At 45.6% G+C, this 25,122-nt stretch overlaps 1 protein-coding gene across 2 annotated transcripts in view; it reads left to right on the plus strand.

Moving 5' to 3' along the window:
- The window catches only part of PRMT3 (protein arginine methyltransferase 3), a 124,142-nt gene that overhangs the window by 94,120 nt on the left and 4,900 nt on the right, over positions 1-25,122 (plus strand). For both annotated transcript variants that reach the window (XM_064163055.1, XM_064163053.1), the window contains 4 exons: positions 2,726-2,913; positions 4,817-4,903; positions 15,335-15,385; positions 15,586-15,673. In XM_064163055.1, coding sequence (XP_064019125.1) covers positions 2,726-2,913; positions 4,817-4,903; positions 15,335-15,385; positions 15,586-15,673 — 414 coding nt within the window. The remainder of the gene's footprint in view (positions 1-2,725; positions 2,914-4,816; positions 4,904-15,334; positions 15,386-15,585; positions 15,674-25,122) is intronic.

Consider the following 25,122-nt stretch of genomic DNA (forward strand, 5'->3'; position numbering starts at 1 on the left):
CTGCTGAGGAAGCTGTTCTGCAGTCAGCCTGGCAGGACAGACACATCTGCAGCGTAGATGAACAGCAGCAGAACCATGGAAACATCCAAATTGACACTAGGCAAAACTAAGAGCTCATTCTGAGGTGAAGGCTTACCAGAAAAACTCCTGCATCTGCCGTAAAGCTTCGTTGTGTCTCAAGCTGCTTTGTGCGACTGAGCCCAAGACAGTTATTACAGGGGCTGCTGGAAGACTCAGAAAAAAGCAGCAGCAGCAGCTGTGATTTGGCCAGATATTTCTGTGATTGAGCTGGGAACAGAATCCAAATTTCTGGACTTGTGCTCAGTCAGTCATATCATCATTGCTTCCATTCAGCCTATTGGCATGCTGAAGTGGATGGACTATGCCAAAGTGTCTAGAGTAATGTGTACAGTATATAATAGCTTTATTTGGGAACATAAAATTCTTGCTGCCCAGGCCCCATCTGTTTGTTCTTTAGAATTGTTACTTGCTCCAGTGTAGGTTTTTGCAAGCACTTGAGTGCAGGCAGGTTGGTGAGGAGGGGCAGAGGTGAGGAGAACATTGCTCAAGATGTGGTATTGTTTGTGCACATCAGAGTGACGACGGAGTTCACTTGGAATGGTCTCCATCTATCTGGAGGATTGCTGGCTTACCCTTCAGCATCCTGAAGTCTGTGAGGTGTTGCTGAGAGATAAAGGATTTCCCATCGTGTTCTGTTGCCCACGTGAGCTGTGACAGATGACTCCTGGGCGCTGAGTCGAGAAGGACACAGATGGTCAAAACGATGAATCTGTGGGAGCGGTGAGGAGTGTGTGCTTTTGTCCAATCAGCATTCTGTTCACTTCACCTGTGAGAGGGAATAATTACTAAATTATAGCCTTAATCAAAAAAAAAAAGATAAAATCTGTCAGGATTGCCCAGGGAAGTGTTCCAGGGCTGCAGAAAGAGCAGAGGATTTCCAGAGGATCAGAGGGTAAGGAGTGAGATGGCAAATGCTGATTTCACTGGATCTTAGGGGTTGGAAGGGACCTCCAGAGATCATACAATCACCCAGGTTGGTATAAAGTTTAGCTGCAAAGGTGGTTGCTTGCTGTAGAGTCTCCCTATTAAAAAAGGCTTCTGTAAAGACTCTTCTTTATCATTAATATGTATAAGATGTTTCTTTCAGGCTAAGTTTACTCTTATATAGAAGGTCTAATTTCGGTCTTCAGTTTCTGTTTCTACTGCTTCTGTCTTCAGTATTTTACAAGGCAAACCCTTTTTTGACTCACTGTGCTGTACCAGTGATTTCCCCATACTCATTCTGACAATTTCAAGGACACCTGAAGGCAAAATTAATTTCACAGTTCACCAGATTTTGGGGGGAAGAAAAGAGAAACAGCTTCAGTTTTAATAATACCTGCCACTTTATTTTACCTCTTTATGGATATATTAAGGTATTTTTGAGTAGGCATTTTTCTCTGACCCAGATAAGAATCCAACTTAAGTTGCTTTAAAAGCTTTAAAACTGTAAAAATACAACAAGGGAATTTGTGTAAAGAAACCTATAGAAAATTTAATTGAGCTGCTCTTAGTATTTGAAAATGCTATAGACAACCCTGTTCATAGCAGCTGTTCTTTGCATCTTTCCCTGTCAACAGGAGATGGAGATTGCCAAGAGGTTGCCTGGCTTTGCTGTAGGCAGCTGCTAAAAAGGCGGATGTCAGTCTGCCATTGCTGTGTTCTGTACATTCTCAGAGGGGAAAGCACAAAAGTGAAGACTGTGTAAGAATCATAGAATCCACCAGGTTGGAAGAGATCTCCAAGATCATCCAGTCCAACCTAGCACCCAGCCCTAGCCAATCGACCAGACCATGGCACTAAGTGCCCCAGCCAGGCTTTTCTCAAAGACCTTCAGGGACAGCAACTCCACCACCTCCCTGGGCAGCCCATTCCAATGCCAATCACTCTCTCTGGGAAGAACTTCCTCCTCACATCCAGCCTAGACCTGTCCTGGCTCAACTTGAGACTGTGTCCCCTTGTTCTGTTGGTGGTTGCCTGGGAGAAGAGACTAACCCCACCTGGCTACAGCCTCCCTTCAGGTAGTTGTAGACAACAATGAGCTCTGCCCTGAGCCTCCTCTTCTCTAGGCTAAACAGCCCCAGCTCCCTCAGCCTCTCCTCATAGGGTTTGTGTTCCAGGCCCCTCACCAGCTTTGTCGTCCTTCTCTGGACACTTTCCAGCACCTCAACATCTCTCTCTTGAATTGAGGAGCCCAGAACTGGACCCAGCACTCAAGGTGTGGCCTGACCACTGTTGAGTACAGGGGAAGAATAACCTCCCTTGTCCTGCTGCCCACACTGCTCCTGATACAGGTTTTTCACAGAGAGAGTGACTGGCTTTGGAATGGGCTGCCCAGGGAGGTGGTGGAGTTGCCGTCCCAGAACGTGTTCAGGAAGAGACTGCATGAGGCACTTAGTGCCATGGTCTGGTTGACTGGCTAGGGCTGGGTGCTAGGTTGGCCTGGATGAGCTCAGAGCTGACTTCCAACCTGCTTGATTCTATGATTCTGGAGACAAATGGGGCTCCAGAAAATGCAGTAGCAGGAAAAGTGTTTTTCCAAGAGCTGAAATAAGTTACTTGATTTGTTCTTTTAAGATGTTAATCACTCAAAGAGAAGGGGAAAAGTCCTCTTTGTGTGTGTCTAAAGTAATGTCTAAGTACAGCTGTGTTTGGGTTGTTCCAGTTTACCCTGACCGTTGCAGCATTAGTCTAGTAGCTGTGGGGGACATGAAGAAACATGCAGAGAAGCTGCTTTTCTGGGAAGATGTCTATGGCTTTGACATGTCCTGCATGAAGAAGGCTGTCATTCCAGAAGCTGTGGTGGAGGTGCTGGATCCAAGCACACTGATATCTACAGCCACGGTTATTAAGGTACTGTATTCACATTTTTAGTAGTCAGAAGTTCCCTTTCTTTGTAGAGGAGGGGGTTAAAAACACACCTATGAGCTTTGGCATCTTCAGAATGACACAAATGCAGGAAGGTCCTCGATGCTGACACTGCAAGACTTGTATTATTTTTCCCCTTTTTACCAATTCTCAGCTCTTAATAATCTTCCCATATTTAGATTGTTCTGTCCTGCATTTTCTTCTATTCAAACCCAAATTTACTTATGTTTTAGTTGGGTGCAAGCTGTGTAAGTTTTGCAGCTGAAATGTAAACTATAAAAACTAAAACCCACCCAGCAGTATGGAGTTTTTGCTTCTGCTTTGCTTGCCTTTTCACCTCAGTCAGGGAACTGAGTTGCAGGGGGACTTCTTCAGTGTTGCTGTGTCAGTCTAGCTGGCTTTAAGGTTTTTTTCAGTGGAGGATCAATCACTGTCACCCATTGCTTCATCCAATAGAATTACAGAATCCACAAGGTTGGAAGAGACCTCCAAGCTCATCCAGCCCAACCTAGCACCCAGCCCTATCGAGTAAGCCAAACCATGGCACTAAGTGCCCCACCCAGGCTTGTCTTGAACACCTCCAGGGACGGCGACTCCACCACCTCCCTGGGCAGCCCATGGATTACAGGAGGACTATACTGGTCCCTGACTCCATCTGCCCACTCAGGAGCCAGTTGTCCCCCTATTGAAGACTGAGGCTAAGAAGGTGTTAAGCACCTCTGCCTTTTCCTCATCTTCTGTTACTGTTTTCCCCTCCGCATCTAATAAGGAGTGGAGGTTGTCCTTGCCCCTTCTTCTGCCATGAACATATTGATAGGAACATTTTTTATTCTCTTTAACAGCAGTGGCCAGCCTGAGTTCTAAATGGGCTTCTGCCTCTAACTTTTTTCTTACAAGACCTAGCAACATCCTTGAACTCTTGCCCTGGAAAGTGCTGGTAACAGCAGCTGCTTAACTGTGCCCAAGCTGCTGGCATATTAGAAGCCAAATGCTTCACCTGTAGTAATCCTTGTGCCCCTTTCTAACGTGTACTATCCTGAGCAGTGTCCAGCTCAGGTATATGTGATTGGCAGATGCTGCTATCGTGCAGCATTGCCCCTAAGTGCTGTGCTTAATGCTTTTATACTTGTTTGTTCTCGTTAGCAGCCATGGCTCTCAAAATAACCTAGAGTCAGTGCACGAGGCTGTTTGCTGGAGTTACAGTGCAAAGTAGGAAAATTAATGAGTTGAGCAACAGTGGCATTATAAGTAAATTGTTTGAATCAATAGCCATTTCACGGAGCAAATGGGTTGTGTTTTTGAGGGGAAGTTGAAGAAAAGGTTCCAATTCATCATATGATTATTCCAGAAGGTATTTTATTGTGTGTGTTCAGGTTAGCTGCTGATTGGGTTTCATAGTTTGCAACACAACTCTTCAGGAAGCAAAACATTTCCTAAAGAAAGATGAGAGAGCATCAAGAAATATTGCTTGATGATGTACATGGCATTTCACTTCAACATGGTTGGATAAAGCATTTTAACTGAGTACCTAACTCCAGACCTTCATTAAGTGAAAAAATGTGGTGGGATTTTTGTGAACTGAAAACTGAAGCTTACTGCTCTTAAAAAAAAAAGAAAAAAAAAGAAAAAAAATCGATAAATAAGTCAAATACTGAACTGGAGGTTGCAAGTTCAGCTGGCAGTGTCAGTGTTGTCATCCTGGGTGCCTTTGGTTTGTGTTCATGTTAGCAGTGTGCAGGTAGGATTAGGTGGATTTTAAGAGTCACTTCTGAAGAGCTGAACCCTCAAATAGTTGTCTCTTTATGGGTGCACCTGGGCAACCTTCATCCAAAGGAGGATCTTCAATTCAGCACTGGTACTGACAGGACTGTACTGTTCCTTTCTACAGCATATTGACTGCAACACTGCATCCACTCCAGACTCAGAGTTCTCTTCAGATTTCACCCTGACTGTTACAACGAGCACAAAGTGTACGGTAAGACAATTTTAGTCTCCTCGTCTGTGGGCAGTGATTTAGTTGGGGCAATTATCGAGGCAAGAATTATACAGTGTGTAGGTAATTTTATTTCTGGACAGCCCTGCCCACAGCCATATGCTGATGAGTGAAATTTGAGTTCTGTTTTGGTTGGGAAGCTCTTCACAAGGATGCTTATGGGCGATCGTTCATTTAGGAGAATCAGAACATTTAGAAAAGTTCAGCCACAAAGTGCCTTTGCCTCACTTACCAGTTGGCAGCCTGGAGCCCTAGGGAAAGTCTGTGCTACTCACTGAAGTGGAGTAGGAAGTTCAAGGTAGTCCCTGGCTCCTTTGTGGCAGTGTTGGAACTGCTCAGCTGTTGAAAGGCTTCTAGATCTTTCCAGGGTGCTGGGGAAGAGGCAGACAATCTCTGACTGATCCTGGTTCTTCTTGGCAGGGAGGTTTGCAGAGGTGCAGGCAGGAGCTCTTGCACATGTGCAGAGAGTACAATGTCAGTGGCACTTTTCACTACGTTGTGAGGCACTTAATGCCTTCTCCTGCCAAACTTGAGGCACTGAAGTTTCCAGATAGTTCAGGCCCAAAATACCAGAGCTAAGCTGGTCTGAAACACAAGGCGGAGCAGAACATGCTGTCCAAGAGCAGTGAGGCAGAGGCAGCTCATCTGCTTGCAACTTAGCTCAGTTTATATCATTTGCCCAGTGCAGTGGCTGCTTTGGCCACAGAGATTCACCAATCAGAATGGCATTCCCAAAGCTGTCCGTATTAGGTGACACCAGGCCTTGCTCACCCTTGTTTGGGTGAGACACCAAGAAATACCTAAGCACCTGTGTGTACCTGTTTGTCACTTTGGGAGGGGACATAGTGGCCCAAGCCTTTGCTTCCCTCCCACCCTTGCTTCCCCCATCAGCAGAATAGTGGGGCAAGCCAGGACATCTAATAGGCCTATTAGCCTGCCAGGACAGTCAGTATCTCCTTGGACTAGCAGACAGTGCATGCATTAAGCTTCATTTATCACTAGTCCTTGCCTTGAAACAATTGTTTCTGCAGTACAGAGATGTCAAGGGAGGCCTTTTTGTAAAGAGAGACAGAAGTGAAACTCCAGTAAAGGAGTTACAGGTAGCTGAGGAGAGGGAAGCATAAGGAGGCTTCACATTTGGGTCATTCTGGTTTGTTCTCTAGCCCATTTTCTGAAGGAAAAGGGCTTTGTTCAGATGTTTATTCTATATTCACACACAAAAAAACCCAACAAACTATTTTTAGTTGGCAGAAAATGATAGAGTAATTCCACTTGCCTCAGAACAGGATCAGCTTTGATTTGACACCAAGCTCCAGTGCAGCTCTGGGTTCATTTTCATGGTGTGGCTCTTTTTGAGTGATTAAACAGAAACCTTCACAAAGTCTTGGTGATCTTTGTGACATCTGAGTGAAAGAGCTTACTGTAAAAACACACCTTTCCCTAGCACTAGGCCTTTACAAACACTTCATTTCTGTCCTGTGATTATAAATCAAGATGCACACCTGCATCCTCTGACTTCCAGGGAGGAGGGGAGGGCAGAGCAGGGGTTCTGATTTTTTTTTGTGGTGAGTGCAGGTTCTAAAAAATGCTCAGAACTCTGCAGTATTTTGCACTTCATCTCCTAGGTTTATTGACACTGAGTGAAATTTCCACTCTTTCTATGATGGATTGTAGAAGTTTAGTTGGGGGTTGACAGTTCATCCATCATATCAGGCTGCCTAACCTTGCAGTAAATGAACAATAAAAGTCCATTATTTATGTTGAGAATTTTGGAGGAGATGCTTTAAGATTGCAATTTATCCTTTGGAAATAACAGCTGATGTTTTTTTTCTGTTTTGCTTCTGGTTTGTTGTTCTGGCTTTCCATCTTCTGTACACAGTGGGAAAGCTGCTTGCATTTTCCAGAATTCCAGATGTTTTTTCATGGCTTTCTGTTGTGGTTTTGGTATTTTATACCAATGAGCATTTAAAAATACTTCTGCTGTGTTAAAAAAGTAAAAATAACAGCCTAACTTTGCAATCTGTCCTCGTGTGCTTCCGTATATCACAAGTTTTTAGCTCGTAGCCTGAAGTTCATTTCAAAGCAGGATTTTCTCAGACATTTCTGTGCCATTGAAGTGTGAAACCAGGTTTGGTTGTCGTAGGCCTGGTGTTGGCATTATCAGACAAGTGAACACTTCAGACCAGTGTTGCAGTCAGAACCAGAGTCATGGAATCATCAAATCAGCCAGGTTGGAAGAGACCTCCAAGATCATCCAGTCCAGCCTAGCACCCAGCCCTGTCCAATCAGCTAAACCGTGGCACGAAGAGCCCCATCCAGGCTGTTTTCCTCAACACCTCCAGGGACAGTGACTCTACCACCTCCCTGGGCAGCCCATTCCAATGCCAATCACTCTCTGCCAACAACTTTCCCCTAACATCCAGCCTAGACTTCCCCTTGCACAACTTGAGTCTGTGTCCCCTTGTTCTGTTGCTGGTCGCTTGGCAGAAGAGACCAACCCTCACCTGGCTGCAGCCTCCCTTTAGGTAGTTGTAGACAACAATAAGGTGCTGAGCAATGAGCCCCTGAGTGCCTGCTGTTTTGCCACAGGATTTCTGGTGGTTTTGTGCTGTGACTTGGCAAGGAGGTAAAGGACACAAATATCTGCTCCTCAGCACTGAATGGGTCCAGCTGGTTGCTGTGGTCATTGCATAATAGAATCCTAGAGTGATGTGGGCTGGGAAGGAGCTCTGGAGATGAAGTTCAGTCCCCCTGCCAAAGCAGGATCACCCAGGGCAGGGCACACAGGAGTGCATCCGCATGGGGTTGTTTGCTTCCTTCTATCAATCTGTTTGCATGGTTTTGGTACCAGGGCAGTGAGCTGTAAAAGCTTGCAGGAACCAGAGCCATAATGCAGTCCTTGTGCCAGCTGCTAAACACATTCACTTCCATTATGACTTCGAACAGCCCAGGACCCCTCAGGCAGCAGAGGCTGCACCTCTCATTTCTGTGGCAAGATGTTAAATGCCTCTAAATGCTAACCTTACTTGGCCCTCAGGGTTTTGTCTGTTGGTTGGGTTCTTCTGTTGGCATTTTTTTTTTGGGGGGGGAGGATTGTTATTGGTGGGTTTTGGTTTGTTGTTTGGGGTTTTTTGGTGGTGTATTTGTTTGAGGTTAGTTGGGTTGTTTTTTTTTCTCCCTTGAGCATATACTCTCTGAAATTCTGTGCTTGTTTTCATTCTCCTCAGAGAAGCTGACCTCTTTGTAATTTCTCTGTACTTGATTTATGTTCTTATTCTGGAGAACACTTCCGGGTGGATTTCACAGAATCATAGAATCAACCAGGTTGGAAGAGACCTCCAAGCTCATCCAGTCCAACCTAGCACCCAGCCCTAGCCAACCAACCAGACCAAGGCACTAAGTGCCTCACCCAGTCTTGTCTTGAACACTGAAGGTGAAACTGGTCATAATTAGGTATGATTGAAAAGAAAGCCACTTGAGCAGAGTGTTGCTTGAGTCATGTTCAGAGCAGGTCAGGCTGGTGTGTCTCTGTAGGTGCACCTTAAGTGAGCTGCAGAAGATCCTGGAAAACATTTCTTGAGCCATATCCTTAAAAAAACACTCATTCCTCCAGATGGATTTTTCTTCCAGGTGTTCAGTCGGTTAAGTCTTGAAGAAGAACATTCCTCTTGCACCTGGAAAGCCTGAGGAAAACACAGACACATTTTTCAACGGGACCTTGTATGTGGTGCTTTGTCTTTCAGAAGTTATTTGGGGCACTTGCAAGCTCTTGTCTCAGAGCACACTTTCTCTCTGTGCATTTGTCTGCTATCCCTCCTGTGGCTTACCACAAAGTAGCATCTTCCAGCATTGAGTTTGTTTATGGTTATTTTAGCTTTTGGAGAGTGAAGATTTTTCAAAGCATGGAGCAGTTGCATGCAGACATTCCATGAAATTGTTTCCAAGTGCTTGTGGTGTGAGTTGACTTGATTTCATTCAGAGATAATGGCCAAAAATAAATGTAATTAGCCTGCAAAAGTGCATTTTCCTAGTGAAGAGCTGGGGTTTGTCACTGCTGATTTTAATGAGACATCTGGCTAATATCAGTTAGTGGATGCTGCTAGGAAAGTATTCTATTAATTGTATTCTGACTTGATCACTGTGTGAGCTTTGGAGATAAAATATAATGGTGATTACTCACAGTGTAGAAATCAATTGACAAACTTTCCCTTTTGTTTGGGAGCATTTCCCCTGTGAGTCCATCAGGGTTGATCTTTTCTAGCTGAATACAAATATCTCCTGGGAGGAAAATGGCAGTATCTCTTCATTGCTCCCAGGAGATCTTGTCAAAGAGCAGGGGATGTGTATAAAAAGTGGGAGGGAGGGGGCTGAAAGAAGGATAATGAAGCAGAGGACGTGACTGATGTATTAAAATCTTCAGGAGGATAAAGGAAATTGAGGTGACTGGAGGAAATTTTGACTAAGGAGGCCTCTCTGTTAAAAATCATCATAAATGCCAGACAGTTTCATTTCTTAGTGTCCACTCTTCCATTTGGGAGCCAATAGTAAGTATTAGCATATAAGCTTTTAATTCCAAGCTCGGGTGAGAAACTAAATGTTGAAGGTAGAAGTTGGGCACAGTGGAACACACCTAGAATGCCTGGGTGCTGTTTAAAGGAAAGGCTGCTTTCTCTTGTTACAAAGCAGAATCTGTCCTTCTGCTCTAATCATTGGTAGCCTCCTCTAGAGTGATCTACAGATTCTCAGTCGTCTTCAAGCACAGAACTGTTGGGTTTTTAACGGTGAGGGGTTTCTTTTCCCTGTGATGAAAAGGCAGAGGCTCTGCTGTGTGGATGACAAACATTCCATCTCCATGCTTGGATAAACTCCATCAAAAGCACATTATCTCCCACTTCTGTGGCCAGCTGTCTAATTGTATTTGTTGTAGCCACTCACTGCTGGAACATGATACTAGTGAAGAGCAGGAATGATGAATGACTCGCTGTAGGTGATAGCAATGCTGATAATTTTTAATTTCCTTGCTCCTAAGTGAATTGGTAAGGTTGCCTTTGCCAGCTCTCAGAAGGAATCAAGCAGCCTCATTTGTTTTGTCCTCTTAGAATGCTGCCTGCACAGCCAGCCATTTTCTTCAGAAACAAAAAAATGCCTTAGTGTTCAGTTGTATTTGATTTAAAATTTAGGCCCTCCTTCCTGTTCATCAGCTAAGGGCTTCAAGCAGGAGAAGTTAAATAATATACACTAATACTCATCTAATACACGTGGTAAATCAGTTGGTGATTTTAATGTATTGATGAGCAGAAGCTCAGAGGGCTGCAGCAGCTCTGCTATGAGGACAAGCTATGAGAGTTGGGGCTCTGCAGCCTGGAGAAGAGAAGGCTTCAAGAAGACCTTATAGTAGCCTTTCAGTACCTGAAGGGGACCTACAGGAAGGATGGGGAGGGACTACTGAAAAAGTCTTGTATTGACAGGACAGGGAGTGATGTGTTTAAACTGGCAGAGGGGAGATGGAAACTGGATGTTAGGAAAGGGTTCTTTCCAGTGAAGGTGGTGAGACAGTGATACAGGTTGCTCAGGGAGGTTGTGGAGCACATGCATTCTGTGATTCTGTGCTCCACAACCTCCCTGGAGGTGTTCAAGGCCAGGTTGTCCTTGAGTGACCTGTTCTAATGGGAGGTGTCCCTGCCTATGGCAGGGGGTTGGAACTGGATGAGCTCTGAGGTCTCTTCCAACCTAAACCGTTCCATGGTTCTATTTGGCACATGTTACATGAATAGTGGGAGAAGCAAAAGGCTCAAACTAATTTGCTTGGGAGGGAAGGAAAAGGTGTTTAAGAGCACTGCCTTACTGAAGCACATGCTTCAGTTACTGGTTTTTCAAAGGTTTCTATTAACACCTTAGAAACCCTCAGAGATGGATGAAGACCTTAAGATACTTAGCATGGACCCTTCATCAAAACTTGGCTTTGACAAAACCAGGTGGGATTTGGTGGCTCCTACTGTGTAATTTCAGGACCATTTTACTCTTAGTTGAGTGAACTCTCGGACCTTTATGAGGTGATGCTTTGCAGCCTCAGTAATGCACATCTCTTCCTAATTACTTCCTTAGTTCATTATTTAACCTTCTTAGTTCCCTGGGTGTAAATACAGAGACTGGGTTTGGAGGTTGGAGTTTTTGTCGTGATAGCTTTGCTTTTCTCCTAGCAATTTATTTGCCACCAGGAAGAATAATATTTCTGCAGTGTTTCCTAATATTTAACATCCTTTGAGGCTAGAGCATGTGTCAGGTTGGAGTTGCAGTTATTTATTATCAGCCTAGAAGTCATTATTTTTGTTTTCCTCTTTCATGAGATTCAAGAAATTGGCACTTGAGAGATTCTCCCAGAGAAGGCTTAGGTTCTTGCTGATTAGTCATTAGTGAGGTTGTAAATGAGCTGTCAAAAGTGGAGCAAAGAGGTGAGGAAAACTGCAGTGGAAGAAGTAAGTTGTGCTTAAGGAAACCCAACCAACCAAACGAGAAACCCACGGCAGCAGCTGCACAGCAGTCAGGAATTTGGAGGGGTTATTTACTTGTCCCTTTTCTTTAGTTTGCCTCCTTGTATGCCACCATTAATAAAACTCTGGCCAGCACTATAGGCCATTTTAATATACTTGTGGCTGTGCTTGCTTCTGGTATGCCACTTGTAAGTGATTTTATTTCTTCTCCCCTCATATTTTTCTGCCTAGCTGCATGCATTAAATTTTACAAGAAGGGAGAACTTAATCTGCCTTCAAGCTGTACACGTTGGAAATGTCTTTCTTTGTTGCCTCACATGTTTAATAGAAGTCAGTGACTGATTGTTACAGCTGCTGCAATTTGTGGTAGTGCTCAAGAGTGAAATGAAAGGAAAATGTTTTAAACTTGGCTTTCACAGAATTATTTCACTGAGATGTGCCTAAGTGTAACAGGTCTGGAACGTACGTTTCAGCACTACAGGGAAGGCTGAGGGAGCTGCGGGTGTTCAGGATGCAGAAGAGAAGGCTCTGGGCAGACCTTAGAGCTGCCTTCCAGTCCCTGAAGAGGGCTACAAGAAGGTTGCAGAGAGACTGCAGGGACAGGATGAGGGCAATGGTTTGAAATGAGAGCAGAGAAGATTTAGATGGGATGTGAGGAGCAAGTTCTGCACCATGAGGATGCTGGAACACTGCAACAGGTTGCCAAGGAAGGTAGTTGAGGCCCAATCCCTGGAGATACTCAAGGTGAGGCTAGACAAAGCTCTGAGCAAGCTGCTGTAGTGGAGGATGTCCTTACTGACTGCAGGGGGGTTGGAATGGATGACCTTTGGAGGTCCTTTCCAACCCAAACCATTCTGTGATTCTATAATGAATTTTAGAAACAAGTTAGCATATGAGGAATACTTTGCTAGTGATGTGGAATCACTTGGGTTGGAAAAGACCTTACAAATCATAGTCCAACCACTAACCCAGCACTGTCACTCCACCACTAAGCCATGTCTCTAAGCACCATGTCTGCACATCTTTTAAATATCTCCAGGGGTAGTGGTTGCACTGCTTGCCTGGGCAGCCTGATCCAGGGCTTGAAATTTCATCTTGGGAAAGAATTTTTTCCTAATATCCAATCTAAACCTCCCCCAATGCAGTCTGAGGCTGTTTCCTCTTGTCCTGTCATTTGTAACTCGGGAGAAGAGAGGCCCCTACTGTGTCCAGCACTGGGCCCCTCAATTCAGGAGAGACATTGAGGTACTGGAACGTGTCCAAACAAGGGCTCCAAGGCTGGTGAGGGGTCTGGAGCACAGCCTTGGGAGGAGAGGCTGAGGGAGCTGGGGGTGTGCAGCCTGCAGAAGAGGAGGCTCAGGGCAGACCTTATTGCTGTCTACAACTAGCTGAAGGGAGGCTGTAGCCAGGTGGGGTTGGTCTCTTGTGCCAGGCACCCAGCAACAGAGCAAGAGAACACAGTCTCAAGTTGTGCCAGGACAGGTCTAGGCTGGATGTTAGGAGGAAGTTGTTGGCAGAGAGAGTGATTGGCATTGGAATGGGCTGCCCAGGGAGGTGGTGGAGTGGCTGTGGCTGGAGGTGTTGAAGCCAAGCCTGGCTGGGGCACTTAGTGCCATGGTCTGGTTGATTGGCCAGGGCTGGGTGCTAGGTTGGACTGGATGAGCTTGGAGCTCTCTTCCAACCTGGTTGATTCTATGATTCTGTGATTCCTTTCAGGTATGTCTGCTTGCAGCTTTTAGCTTTGTGATCCAAACTGTAGCATTATGGCCTCGTTTTCTCTGGAAGCCAGGGGTTTTTCCCTCAGTTCTGAGTGCATTTTGTTGTTGCTGCCTTGTTTTCTCCAGTAATGATACCCTAGGTCTTATTTGTAAACACAGCAACAGTATTGACCTGATGACTGAAGAATGTTTTTCTGACTTAGCAGATCTCTGACTAACATCCAGAAGAGATCATGCATCAATAGAAGTAGTCTGATGGGTCAATAAAACTTTGTCAAAACCTTTACTCAAGCAGGCATCCTGGAGACAAGGCTGTAATTCACCTGGGGTTGAGATTCGCAGCACTGAGTGACAGGGCTATACTTAAGGGGCAGAAAAGTCAGAGTTTCCAATATCTGGTGCTCATTTGTCACACAGGTTCCTCGGTGTCTCCTTGGTTCCGTGGGCTTGTTTTTGTTAAGAATGTTTGCCCAGATTGAAATGTGGAACTTTCCAGGCTTAGCTGGAGTTCTCTTGGATTGGAAAGCTAATAGAGGGGCTTCAGCATAGAATGAATTTGCTTTAAGGCACTGTCTTCAGTACTCTGTGAGTGAAATCCATTCTGGATTTAGACCAGAGAGGAAAACCAGCAGAATGGTTTCTGTAGCCCTGTGCCTTTCAGATTGTTACCTTCAATTTGGAAGCATGTTTGACTTCTTTCCCTTAACAGTTTTGGGGTATTGTGAAGGCCAAGCTACAGAGCATGGCCTTTGTAAATATTCAGAGCAGCGAGCTTCCTAGTCTTAGAGCAGGAGAGAAACACTGGAGCTGGGAGAGGAAGGATACCATCAGTTGGTGCATACCTTGTTTGAATGTGCTGCAGCTGACGTGGGGAGAGCCCCTTCCTGCTGTCACAGGGGTAGACACTCCTCAGCTGCTGCAGCTGGAGTGACTCAAAAGCTCTGTTCTGAGTCATTTCTTCAGGCCAACATGTAATAGAAAGCAGAACTGCCTTGGCCCCTGGGTTTGCTTTGCCCTTTTCATAAGAGATGGTAGAAAGCAAATAAGAGTGAGCATGGACAGGATTTCAGAGGTGAAACTGGAGTGTTTCTTACTAACATTTTCTTGATCATTATTTGTATGCTTTGAATTTCTGGGACTCACACAAGCATTTTTTTGTCCAAAAGCAGACCAGTATTATAAGTCTGTGTAATTAACAATGTGAGTAAACTGTTCAACATGCAGCCATTCTGTATTTCTTTCCCTCTTCAACCTGGAAGCAAAGTCCCACTGATGGATTCTGTAGAGAAGAGAGAGGCTCTTTTAGAGGTTAGGAATGGGATGGTGAGAGGGATGGAAGAACTGCTCCAGGGTACCCTATGTTGAGTTACTATTAAGAAGCTATTAACTGCTGCAAAGACTACAGTGAATAAATGATTATAAATATGTGAGGGCTGGGGGTCTGGAGAATAGGGGACAGGCTCTGCTCTCTTGCTCCCTTGGATAGGATAAGGAACAATGGGTGTTACTTCCAGCACAGGAGGTTCCAGCTCAACACAAGGGAGAACTTCTTTCCTATAAGGGTCCCAGAGCACTGGAACAGGCTTCTGAGAGAGGTTGTGGAGACTTCTTCCCTGGAGATTTCCAAGGCCTGTCTGGATGTGTTTCTGTGTGGCCTAAGCTAGACTGTATGGTCCTGCTCTGGCAGGGGAGGTTGGACTCGATGATCTCTTTGGGTCCCTTCCAACCCCTAACATCCTGTGTGTGATCCTGGGTGTGTAGCAGAGGAAGGAAATGTTGCCTGCCTCTGTTCAGAGGGAGCTTTAGTGGCAAGCAGTGTTAAGCTATGCAGAGCGTGGACACATCATGCAGAGTGCCTTATACTGTCTGGCTGTGTAGTGAGCCCTAGGGACAAGCACTGAATTTTATGCACCTCTGAAGGACTCTTTTTGTGAATACATAAAGTCTAGGAGCAGTTAGGGAGTGGGGGCTGTCTTGCAAACTCAGCCTAAAATTTGCTCTGTAATAAAAGGCCATTACAGTGAGTTGAATGCTGTCAGAGGTGTGATGACAGCTGATATTTTTGACTTCAGATTTCTGGCATCAGGCTAAGCTCATCCCACTTAGTGAAGGCTCGAAATGGAGTAGAAACCCCAGTAAGTGTATCTATTAGTGATGGGCTTTTTCTCGAGTGTCACTGTTGTTCCTTTATGTGCATTTAACAGGCAGTTGCTGGCTATTTTGATATCTTTTTTGAGAAGAACTGTCACAACAGGGTGAGTATTTGGGGTTAAGCATTTGAAAAACCCTTTGAGACAGGAGGGTGGGCTTGCATTTTATTCTGCCTCAAGGTGTTTGGCAGTGGTTCTCTGTCGCTGTAGCAAACACTTCATGTGCCTGTGTTTGGTAATTGATTGATGTGGTGTGATATCAAAAATGTTGTTCTTAATCAAACTCTTGAACTCCTCCATTGCAGGTCTTGTTTTCAACTGGTCCCCAGTGTACCAAAACACACTGGAAGCAGACAGTTTTTCTCCTAGAGAAACCAATTCCTGTAGAAGCAGGTATGTTTGCATTCAGTTGTGGTGCAGCAGTGGTTGTGTTAAAATATTCTTAGCATTAAAATTAAATGAAAAATGCTCCTGAAATAACACAAATGTTAAAAAGAACTCAGAAGTAAATCTGCCAGCTGCATGAGGGAGCTGGGGGTGTGCAGCCTGCAGAAGAGGAGGCTCAGGGCAGACCTCATTGCTGTCTACAAGTACCTGAGGGGAGGCTGTAGCCAGGTGGGGTTGGGCTCTACTGCCAGGCACCCAGCAACAGAACAAGGGGACACAGTCTCAAGTTGTGGCAGGGGAGGTCTAGGATGGATGTTAGGAGGAAGTTGTTGGCAGAGAGAGTGATTGGCATTGGAATGGGCTGCCCAGGGCCGTGATGGAGTTGCTGTCCCTGGAGGTGTTGAAGCCAAGCCTGGCTGGGGCACTTAGTGCCATGGTCTGGTTGATTGGCCAGGGCTGGGTGCTAGGTTGGCCTGGATGGTCTTGGAGCTCTCTTCCAACCTGGTCAATTCTATGATTGGTGCATTTGTACCTGGTTTGTGTTCTGTTCAGTTTCTCTCTCTAGACAAAGCTGAAGTCTCCTTGCTGCAAGTCATTAAGTTTCAATGTCGCAGTGTGAGGGGAGATTTTTTTTAAGTGCCATGACATTTGTTACAATATGCACATTATTTAATATTGCATAGATCATTTGGCATTTTCTAAATGTGTGAAATTACTAGGAGGTGTGCCTGCCTCTGGAATTGTAGCCTAGTGTGATGGTTTGGGGGTTACCCCGCCCCCCCACACTTTTGAATTTGCCCCAGCTAACTCAGACGGACCCTGGGAATATAGATGAAGCAATTTATTTACAGCTAGCAGAATTTACAAGCAGCTATTTACAATATATACAGTTATATACAATTATATACAGAAATATACAAAGGATAAACAATACAAAAGCACAACTCCCCTCCCAGAAACCTGAGTCCCCAGGAGGGGCTCTCAAACCACCCCAACACCTCCCCCCGTCCCTCTCAACCTTACCCCAGTCCTCAGGAAGAAAAGAGGTGCAGCCAAGAGGTTAGGGAGCAAGGTTAGTAGGAGCAGGGTTAATGAGATGTGACCAGGTCTAAAGCCAAAGCAAGAGTGAGAGAACAAAATGGAGAATGTTTTCTTCTTCTTCCCAGAGTTCTCAGCGTGACTGTGAGAGAAGTAGACACAATTGTTTTTTCATTTCACTGCCCGTTATCTAGTTCTGTTACCAAAACATTCTAGCTTGCTTCAAACTAGCACAATCCACCCCTTGTCTACTTCGCTCAGAGTATCGCTGAGAATTATCCAATCTAATCTAAACCAATATTTACACTAAAACAATATATACAAGTTCAGTTCACACTTCAATCAGATGTAGGTGATTCAAAAGCTCAGAACAGGGACTCCCAGGTGATGTTGGGTTCGTGCTCACGTACTGTAGATTCTATTGTAGATTCTCTCAGTGTTGGGCGCCGATGTTACCTAGAACAGAAAACTCCTAACAACTTGAATTTAAACTCTCTCAGCTAAAGTTAAATTTCTCTGTGGAATACACTGGATTTCACCATTCTCCTGCATTACCCAGTATGTATGACCAGGACCTTCAGCAGAAACCACCCCTCGGACAGGTTTCCCTTCGCCTGAAGGAGAAAATACCCAAACAGCTTTCCCTAACAGATTCTTCTCACGTACAACAGGAACTTTATCACTGTCTACTGTTTGGACTAAATCTGATTGTGCAGGTCCTGCTCTGTTTACTGAACCTCTACTATTTACCAACCAGGTAGCTTCTGCTAAATGCTTGTCCCAGTTTTTCAGAGTTCCACCCCCCATGGCCTTTAGGGTGGTTTTCAGCAAACCATTGTAGCGTTCAATCTTCCCTGAAGCTGGTGCATAGTAGGGTATGTGATAGATCCATTCAATACCATGCTCTTTGGCCCAGTTTTTCACAAGATTATTCTTGAAATGAGTACCATTGTCTGACTCGATTCTCTCTGGAGTTCCATGTCTCCACAAGATTTGTCTCTCCAAACCAACAATGGTGTTAGGTGCAGTAGCATGTGGAACTGGATAGGTTTCCAACCATCCAGTGCTGGCTTCTACCATCGTCAGCACATACTGCTTGCCAGAACGAGATCGAGGTAAAGTGATGTAGTCAATCTGCCAGGCTTCACCATACTTGTACTTTGACCATCTCTCACCATACCATAAGGGCTTGATTCGCTTAGCCTGCTTAATAGCAGCACAAATGTCACAGTCATAGATGACTTGGGTGATAGCGTCCATGGACAAGTCAATTGACCTATCGCGAGCCCATCGGTATGTTCCATCTCTGCCTTGATGTCCAGATGAATCATGGGCCCACCGAGCTAAGAACAGCTCACCTCGGTGTTTCCAATCAAGGTCAATGTCAAGTTCAGAGTTGGTATCAGCTTGAGCAATCTTAGCAGCTTGGTCTGCCTGCTGGTTGTGGTGATGTTCCTCAGTTGCTCTGCTCTTAGGCATGTGTGCATCTACGTGCCGCACCTTCACTGGAGTTCTCTCCAGCCGTGCATCAATGTCCTGCCATAGATCAGCACACCAAATAGGCTTTCCTTTCCTCTGCCAACCATTCTTCTTCCAGTCCTTCAGCCAACCCCATAGAGCATTGGCTACCATCCACGAGTCGGTGTAGAGGTAAAGGATAGGCCAATTCTCATGTTCAGCCACATCAAGAGCAAGTTGGACAGCTTTTACCTCAGCGAACTGACTGGATTCTCCTTCGCCATCTTTCGTTTCGGTAACTCTCCTGGTAGGACTCCAAACTGCTGACTTCCATATTCGCTTGTTCCCAACAAGACGACAGGAACCGTCTGTGAACAAAGCATAGTTCTTTTCCTGATCAGAGAGATCACCATAGGGAGGAGCTTCCTCAGCACGAGTTATTTTCTCCTCTGGAGGTTTGGAACAGTCTGTGCCTTCCGGCCAGTTGGTGATCACCTCCACCAGACCAGGTCGGTCAAGATTACCCATTCGCGCTCGTTGGGTTATCAAAGCCATCCATTTAGACCAGGTTGCATCTGTGGCATGATGTGGTGATGAACCTTTGCCCTTGAACATCCAGTTAAGAACTGGCAGTCTAGGAGCTAAAAGCAATTGTGACTCAGTTCCAATCACTTCAGAAGCTGCTTTCACTCCCTCATAGGCTGCTAGGATCTCTTTCTCAGTTGCAGTGTAATTTGTCTCTGAACCTCTGTAACAACGTCCCCAGAAACCAAGAGGACGACCACGTGTCTCATTTGGAGCTCTCTGCCAAAGACTCCAAGTTGGACCATTGTCACTGGCAGCCGTGTACAAAATGTTTTTAATGTCTGGACCAGATCTCACAGGACCCAAGCCCACTGCATGGACTACTTCTCGTTTGATCTGATCAAAGGCTGCTTGTTGTTCAGGTCCCCACTCGAAATTGTTTCTCTTACGAGTCACATCATGCAGAGGTTTGACAATCTGACTGAAACCAGGAATGTGTAGTCTCCAAAATCCCACCACACCAAGGAAAGAAAGTGTGTCCTTCTTACTGGTGGGAACAGCCATGGTAGAGACTTTGTTGATCACATCCTGAGGAATGTAACGGCGACCATCCTGCCACCGCACTCCCAGAAACTGAATTTCTTTGGCAGGTCCTTTGACCTTGTCTCTCTTAATGGCAAAACCTGCTTGCAACAGAATGTCAATGATTTTGTTACCTTTCTCGAAGACTTCCTCAGCAGTTTGGCCCCACACAATGATGTCGTCGATGTACTGGATGTGCTCTGGAGCTTTACCTTTCTCCAGTGCATTGTGGATGACTGAGTGACAGATGGTTGAGCTGTGTTTCCACCCCTGAGGCAAACGATTGAACTGGTACTGGATTCCTCTCCAGGTGAATGCAAACTGAGGCCTGCACTCCTTTGCTATGGGAATAGAGAAGAAAGCATTAGCAATGTCTATGGTTGCATACCATTTAGCCTCCTTCGATTCCAGCTCGTACTGGAGTTCCAGCATGTCCGGCACAGCTGCGCTCATGGGTGGCGTCACCTCGTTGAGGGCACGAAAGTCAACTGTCAGTCTCCAGTCGCCCGTAGGTTTGCGCACAGGCCAGATGGGACTGTTGAAAGGTGAATGAGCTTTCTCGATGACAGCCTGACTCTCCAGTTGACGAATCAGCTGATGAATGGGCAACAAAGAGTCACGGTTAGTTCTGTACTGCCTATGATGAACAGTTTGAGTTGCAATTGGCACTTCCAGGTCCTCTATGTCATGATGTCCCACAACTGCAGATTCATCAGAAAGTTCAGGTCTAACAGACAATTTCAATTTATCATCCTCAATCTCTACAGATGCTATTCCAAAAGCCCATTTATGACCCTTAGGATCTTTGAAACAACCTTGTCTCAAAAAGTCAATTCCCAGAATGCAAGGCGCATCAGGACCAGTTACAATAGTATGTGTCTTCCACTCTTTACCAGTTAAACTGATCTCAGCCTGTATCTTAGTTAAGTCTTGAGATCCACCAGTGATTCCAAAAATAGAAATGGACTCTGTCCCTTTGCAATTGGATGGCAATAAAGTACACTGAGCACCTGTGTCAACTAAAGCCCTGTATTTCCGAACTCTTGAACTGCCAGGCCACCTAATGAATACATTCCAATAGATTCGGTTCTCTCCACTATCCCTTTCCTCCTCCTGGCTGGAGGCAGGGCACCCCTAATGCTGAACATGGCATGTAGGGTGTACACAATGATTGGTGTTGTTGCGAGAGGAACTGCAACTGTTGGAACAATTGCAGTTGCTCTCAGGAGCCGAAGAAGTGACAGCTACTTTTCTGGCATTATTGCCTCTGTTTCTGCCACTCTGCAGATCCCTGACCCTCTTTGAAAGAGCTGAAGTAGGTTTACCATCCCATTTGTTCATGTTCTCCCCGTATGTGTCACGCAGAAGTATCCACAGTGACGCACGTGATTGCTGCTGTCTAGGTGGAATTTGTCTCCTCCTAGGCTGGAATTGCCTTGCAGGAGGTGGGCGTCTGTTCCTCACTGCAGAAACATGCACCCATTCAGATGATGCAGGAATGGTATCCTTGACCAGATTGGAAATTGAGGTTTTAAGATCCTCCTTCAGTTCTTTCATAGTATCTTTAATCTCTGTAGTCATAGTTTTTATGGCACAGATTAGGCCAGAATGTGACAAGCTGTCCTCAATCTGCCTGAGCTGATCAGTGAATTCACCAACAGTGAAAGATCTTCCATTATCACTCCTTGCTAGAAATTTACTGGCCAAGATGTTAGCATAGGATGAAGGAGCAAGCTTAATCAGCTTCTTCATGAGACCTGTTCCCAAAGGAATATCATCAGGCTCATGAGTGCCATGATCTCCATAAAGCACTTCCTTCACAGCAAACTCCTTCAGAAGCTTAATTCCCTGCTCAACAGTGTTCCACTTCTTGGCAGCCCATGGCAAATCATCTCGGGAAGGATATCTCATAGCCACAGCCAACAGCAGGCGTGTCCACAAGCTAACCCTACCAAGAGGACTTGCTAGGTGTTTGTCCACTCCACTCTCCTTAGTGAGTGGTCCCAGCTGCTTGGCCGACTTGTCTCCTACCTGCAGGGCATTAGCACCAATGCCACGGCATCTCACTAGCCAGCTTAGGATTGGCTCACCTGATTCCCTTGTGTATTCCTTCCTAACTTCCCTGACCTCTCTGAGTGGATCCTTGGAGCCTTGGATGTCATCTTCCTCCTCTTCCTCCTGTTGTTCTGGTGGTGCCGGGCCTAACAGAACCTTCCTCATAGCATTCCTGAACTCATTGGAACCATCCTCTCTCTTGGCAGCTAACCTCACAGCACTCCTCTCACTTGAGTATTGTTGTCTCAGCACATCTACAAGGTCTCGCAGACTAACTGCCTCCTCTTCCTCCTCTTGCTGCTGATCACCAGAGGTCCCCTGTCTTACATCCTCCTGCGAACCACTCTTTGTCTTAGCTTTTGCCTTAGCAGGTGCCAGAAGGGCCTGAGCAGCAACAGACTTGGATGTGTCTGCTGGAGGGTTTGAATCTTTAGGAGTCTGACTTGGAGGGTTTGAATCCTTAGGGGTCTGACCTGGAGCTTGTGAGCTCAGATCTGCCTTGCTTTTAACAGGAGGATTTTGGTTCTGGTCTGCTGGCTGGGGGTTCGAATTGGCTGAGCTGGTGTCATTAGGATTTGGACTGACTGGGCTAGCGTTACCAGCATTAGCATTAGCATTAGTGGGATTGTTTGCCTGTCCTCCTGGGATGCCTGCCAACCCTGACTTGTTTTCATTTTTGCTAGGAACATTCTGATTTTGGGTACCTGTCTGTGCTCCTGAGGCTCCTGCTAAACTCTGACCATTATTTTTGTTTTTGCTATCATTGTTTACGTTAGTGGCGGGAACATTGGCTGTGTTCCCAGCACTTGGAGAAGGAGGGGCAGAGGCTGGCAAGGGGGAAGCCGATGACTGTGTTCCCTTGTTTTGCTGTGAAAGAGACTGCTTCTGAGACACAGAATTTTTCCTAGCTCTTACAGAAACTGGTTTAGAATTTTTCACCAATAATGCCAAAATTAATATGAATATTAAAATCATGAGGCAAATATTAAAAACTGTGAGAAGAAAAACAGTTTTACACGAGCATGTACCTATACAAACAGTTGGAATTCCTGTCTTAGGCTGAATAACTCTCATTAGAGCCATATTTAAAGCAGAATTTCCATTGATTGTCACATTATTGACCAGAGCTCCTGTAATGTCCTTGGTAATATTCTCAGAGATATTAAAACCAGCATAACCAAGAATAAAATCACCCCAGCTCCAGAACATGTTTGAAAGCTTAACTTTAGCCTTCTTAAAAACTACATGAAGCAAGAAATAACCAATTTGATCTTTGATCCAGTTGTACACAAAAAACCAGAAAACAGGCCACACAGCAATCCCCACCAAGTACAATAGCTGCTTGATTAGCTTCATCTTAATTCCCAGAGCTAATTTCCACTCACTGAAATATCTAGCCCCACGTTGGGAAAGCCAATAAAAAATGTGATGGTTTGGGGGTTACCCCGCCCCCCCACACTTTTGAATTTGCCCCAGCTAACTCAGACGGACCCTGGGAATATAGATGAAGCAATTTATTTACAGCTAGCAGAATTTACAAGCAGCTATTTACAATATATACAGTTATATACAATTATATACAGAAATATACAAAGGATAAACAATACAAAAGCACAACTCCCCTCCCAGAAACCTGAGTCCCCAGGAGGGGCTCTCAAACCACCCCAACACCTCCCCCCGTCCCTCTCAACCTTACCCCAGTTCTCAGGAAGAAAAGAGGTGCAGCCAAGAGGTTAGGGAGCAAGGTTAGTAGGAGCAGGGTTAATGAGATGTGACCAGGTCTAAAGCCAAAGCAAGAGTGAGAGAACAAAATGGAGAATGTTTTCTTCTTCTTCCCAGAGTTCTCAGCGTGACTGTGAGAGAAGTAGACACAATTTTTTTTTCATTTCACTGCCCGTTATCTAGTTCTGTTACCAAAACATTCCAGCTTGCTTCAAACTAGCACACCTAGGTGCAGTGACCTTCTGAAGACAGGCCCAGAAAGAGAGTGTGCTTTGAAGCAGTGAGCACAACCCAGCTGACCTTCAAGATTGCTTTGGCCTTAACTCCTTCTTTCCTTTTTATTAGCTCATCTTCCTTAAAATGATCCCCAGAAAAAATCTCGTTTGCTTTTAGTATCTTAATAGGCTATGAAAGAAGAATTTGGTGGCATAAAAGGCATTTAAAACATTTGCTTGTCTTGAAAGCATCTTTCAGACAGGGCAGTGGGTGTTTGTTTCCCTCAGTAAAGAAAAATGGTTCCTTCAGATTGCTAATTCTGAGTAAAACACTAAGGCTGACTTAAAAGTCTCTATCAGATGCTTTATTGCTTTTGGAGATGTGCCTGAAGTGGTTATAAAGCACTGATTGTATTTGGATTCGCTGTGTAAAGGAGGTTGAGCTTACAGATTTCTGAACTTGTCGGATATTTAACAAGAAAAAGCTCCTTCATGCCATGGCAAAATTGTTTTGTTCTGCAGTGTGAACTAGCTCATTTTCTCAGCTGTTTGATGCCAGGCTATTTGTTGTAAAAATAGATCTATTTTCTCAGCCATAAAAAAGACTGAATGTTTTGATCTCTAACTATTAACAGAACCAAGCCCTTACGAGCCAAAGGATGGAGCTCGCAGCTGATCCTCCCTCCTCTGACATTCCTGCCGCAGCCCACGCTACGTGTGCGGTGTTTGCGGTCTCTGGGGTGAAATGGGAGAGGTTTACACTTGGTCCAGGGCTCTGGAGGAGTCATACCTAATTAATACTTCTGATTTGCCACTGAGTTTCAGCTTGGTGCCTACCTGTAGTAGACAACAGCCTTAGGGGAGCATTTCTGTTGCTTAGGTTTAGATTTACTGGCCGGGGAGGATGGCCTCTTACTACTGCTGCTTTATGAAAAGCTGAGTTTATTCCTCGCAGGCTGTGATGAGAGATTGAAGCTGTACAATGAAGGGAAGGAGCATAGGGCCAGTATGTTGGATGTGCTTTGAACTGCTTAGTAGCAAGCAGTAAAATTAACCTGGAGAAAGAAGGCAGATGATACTGCCAGGAAAACTGTTTTTTGCTCAAAGGAGCCTTGAATTGTAGACTCCCTGCAGAGTCCAAGGCTTCGCTTAGCCCTTTTAAGTGGCTTGCAAATGTCTTCATTTCGAAACTTGAAGTTGTGAGGCCAAAATTGTATCTTTTTCTTCTTAGTGATCCGAACTGAACCGTTCTGTTTGTTGAACTCTCCCTGTTAAGTGTCACAAGCAAAACCGAATTCACATACAGAGTACCACTCTCGATTGGTTTCACTAAACAGACAAAAGACTGTGTCGGCATTTTGAGGGGCGCACAGAAGCTTTTCAGTAGCAGTGCAGAGTTAAAGCCCAGCTCCGTGTGCGGGCAAAGCCTCTTAGCAGTAAACCAGCGTCGTGTCGGCGCTTTGTGTCCTCGGTATTGCCTTGCAGTGGAAATAAAACCTTGATTTGCTTTCTTTTCTGCGGTGCTGAAAGGGAGCTGCCCTGAGTACCCCACGCTCCGCTGCCCCCGCGGTTTGCGTGGCAGAGGACAGGCGCCAGACACCTGTCCCCCCCCGGCCGCGCCCCGCGGGGCCGCAGAGGGCTGCCCCGTGCCGTACCCCGTGCCGTGCCCCGTGCGGTGCCCCGTGCGCTGCCCCGTGCGGTGCCCCGTGCCGTGCCCCGTGCGGTGCCCCGTGCCGTGCCCCGTGCCGTACCCCGTGCCGTGCCCCGTGCCGTGCCCCGTGCCGTACCCCGTGCGGTACCCCGTGCCGTGCCCCGTGCGCTGCCCCGTGCCGTACCCCGTGCGCTGCTCCTGAGGGACCA

The sequence above is a fragment of the Pogoniulus pusillus genome, chromosome 24 (genome assembly GCF_015220805.1).
Source record: "Pogoniulus pusillus isolate bPogPus1 chromosome 24, bPogPus1.pri, whole genome shotgun sequence".
Classification (NCBI taxonomy): Eukaryota; Metazoa; Chordata; class Aves; order Piciformes; family Lybiidae; genus Pogoniulus; species Pogoniulus pusillus.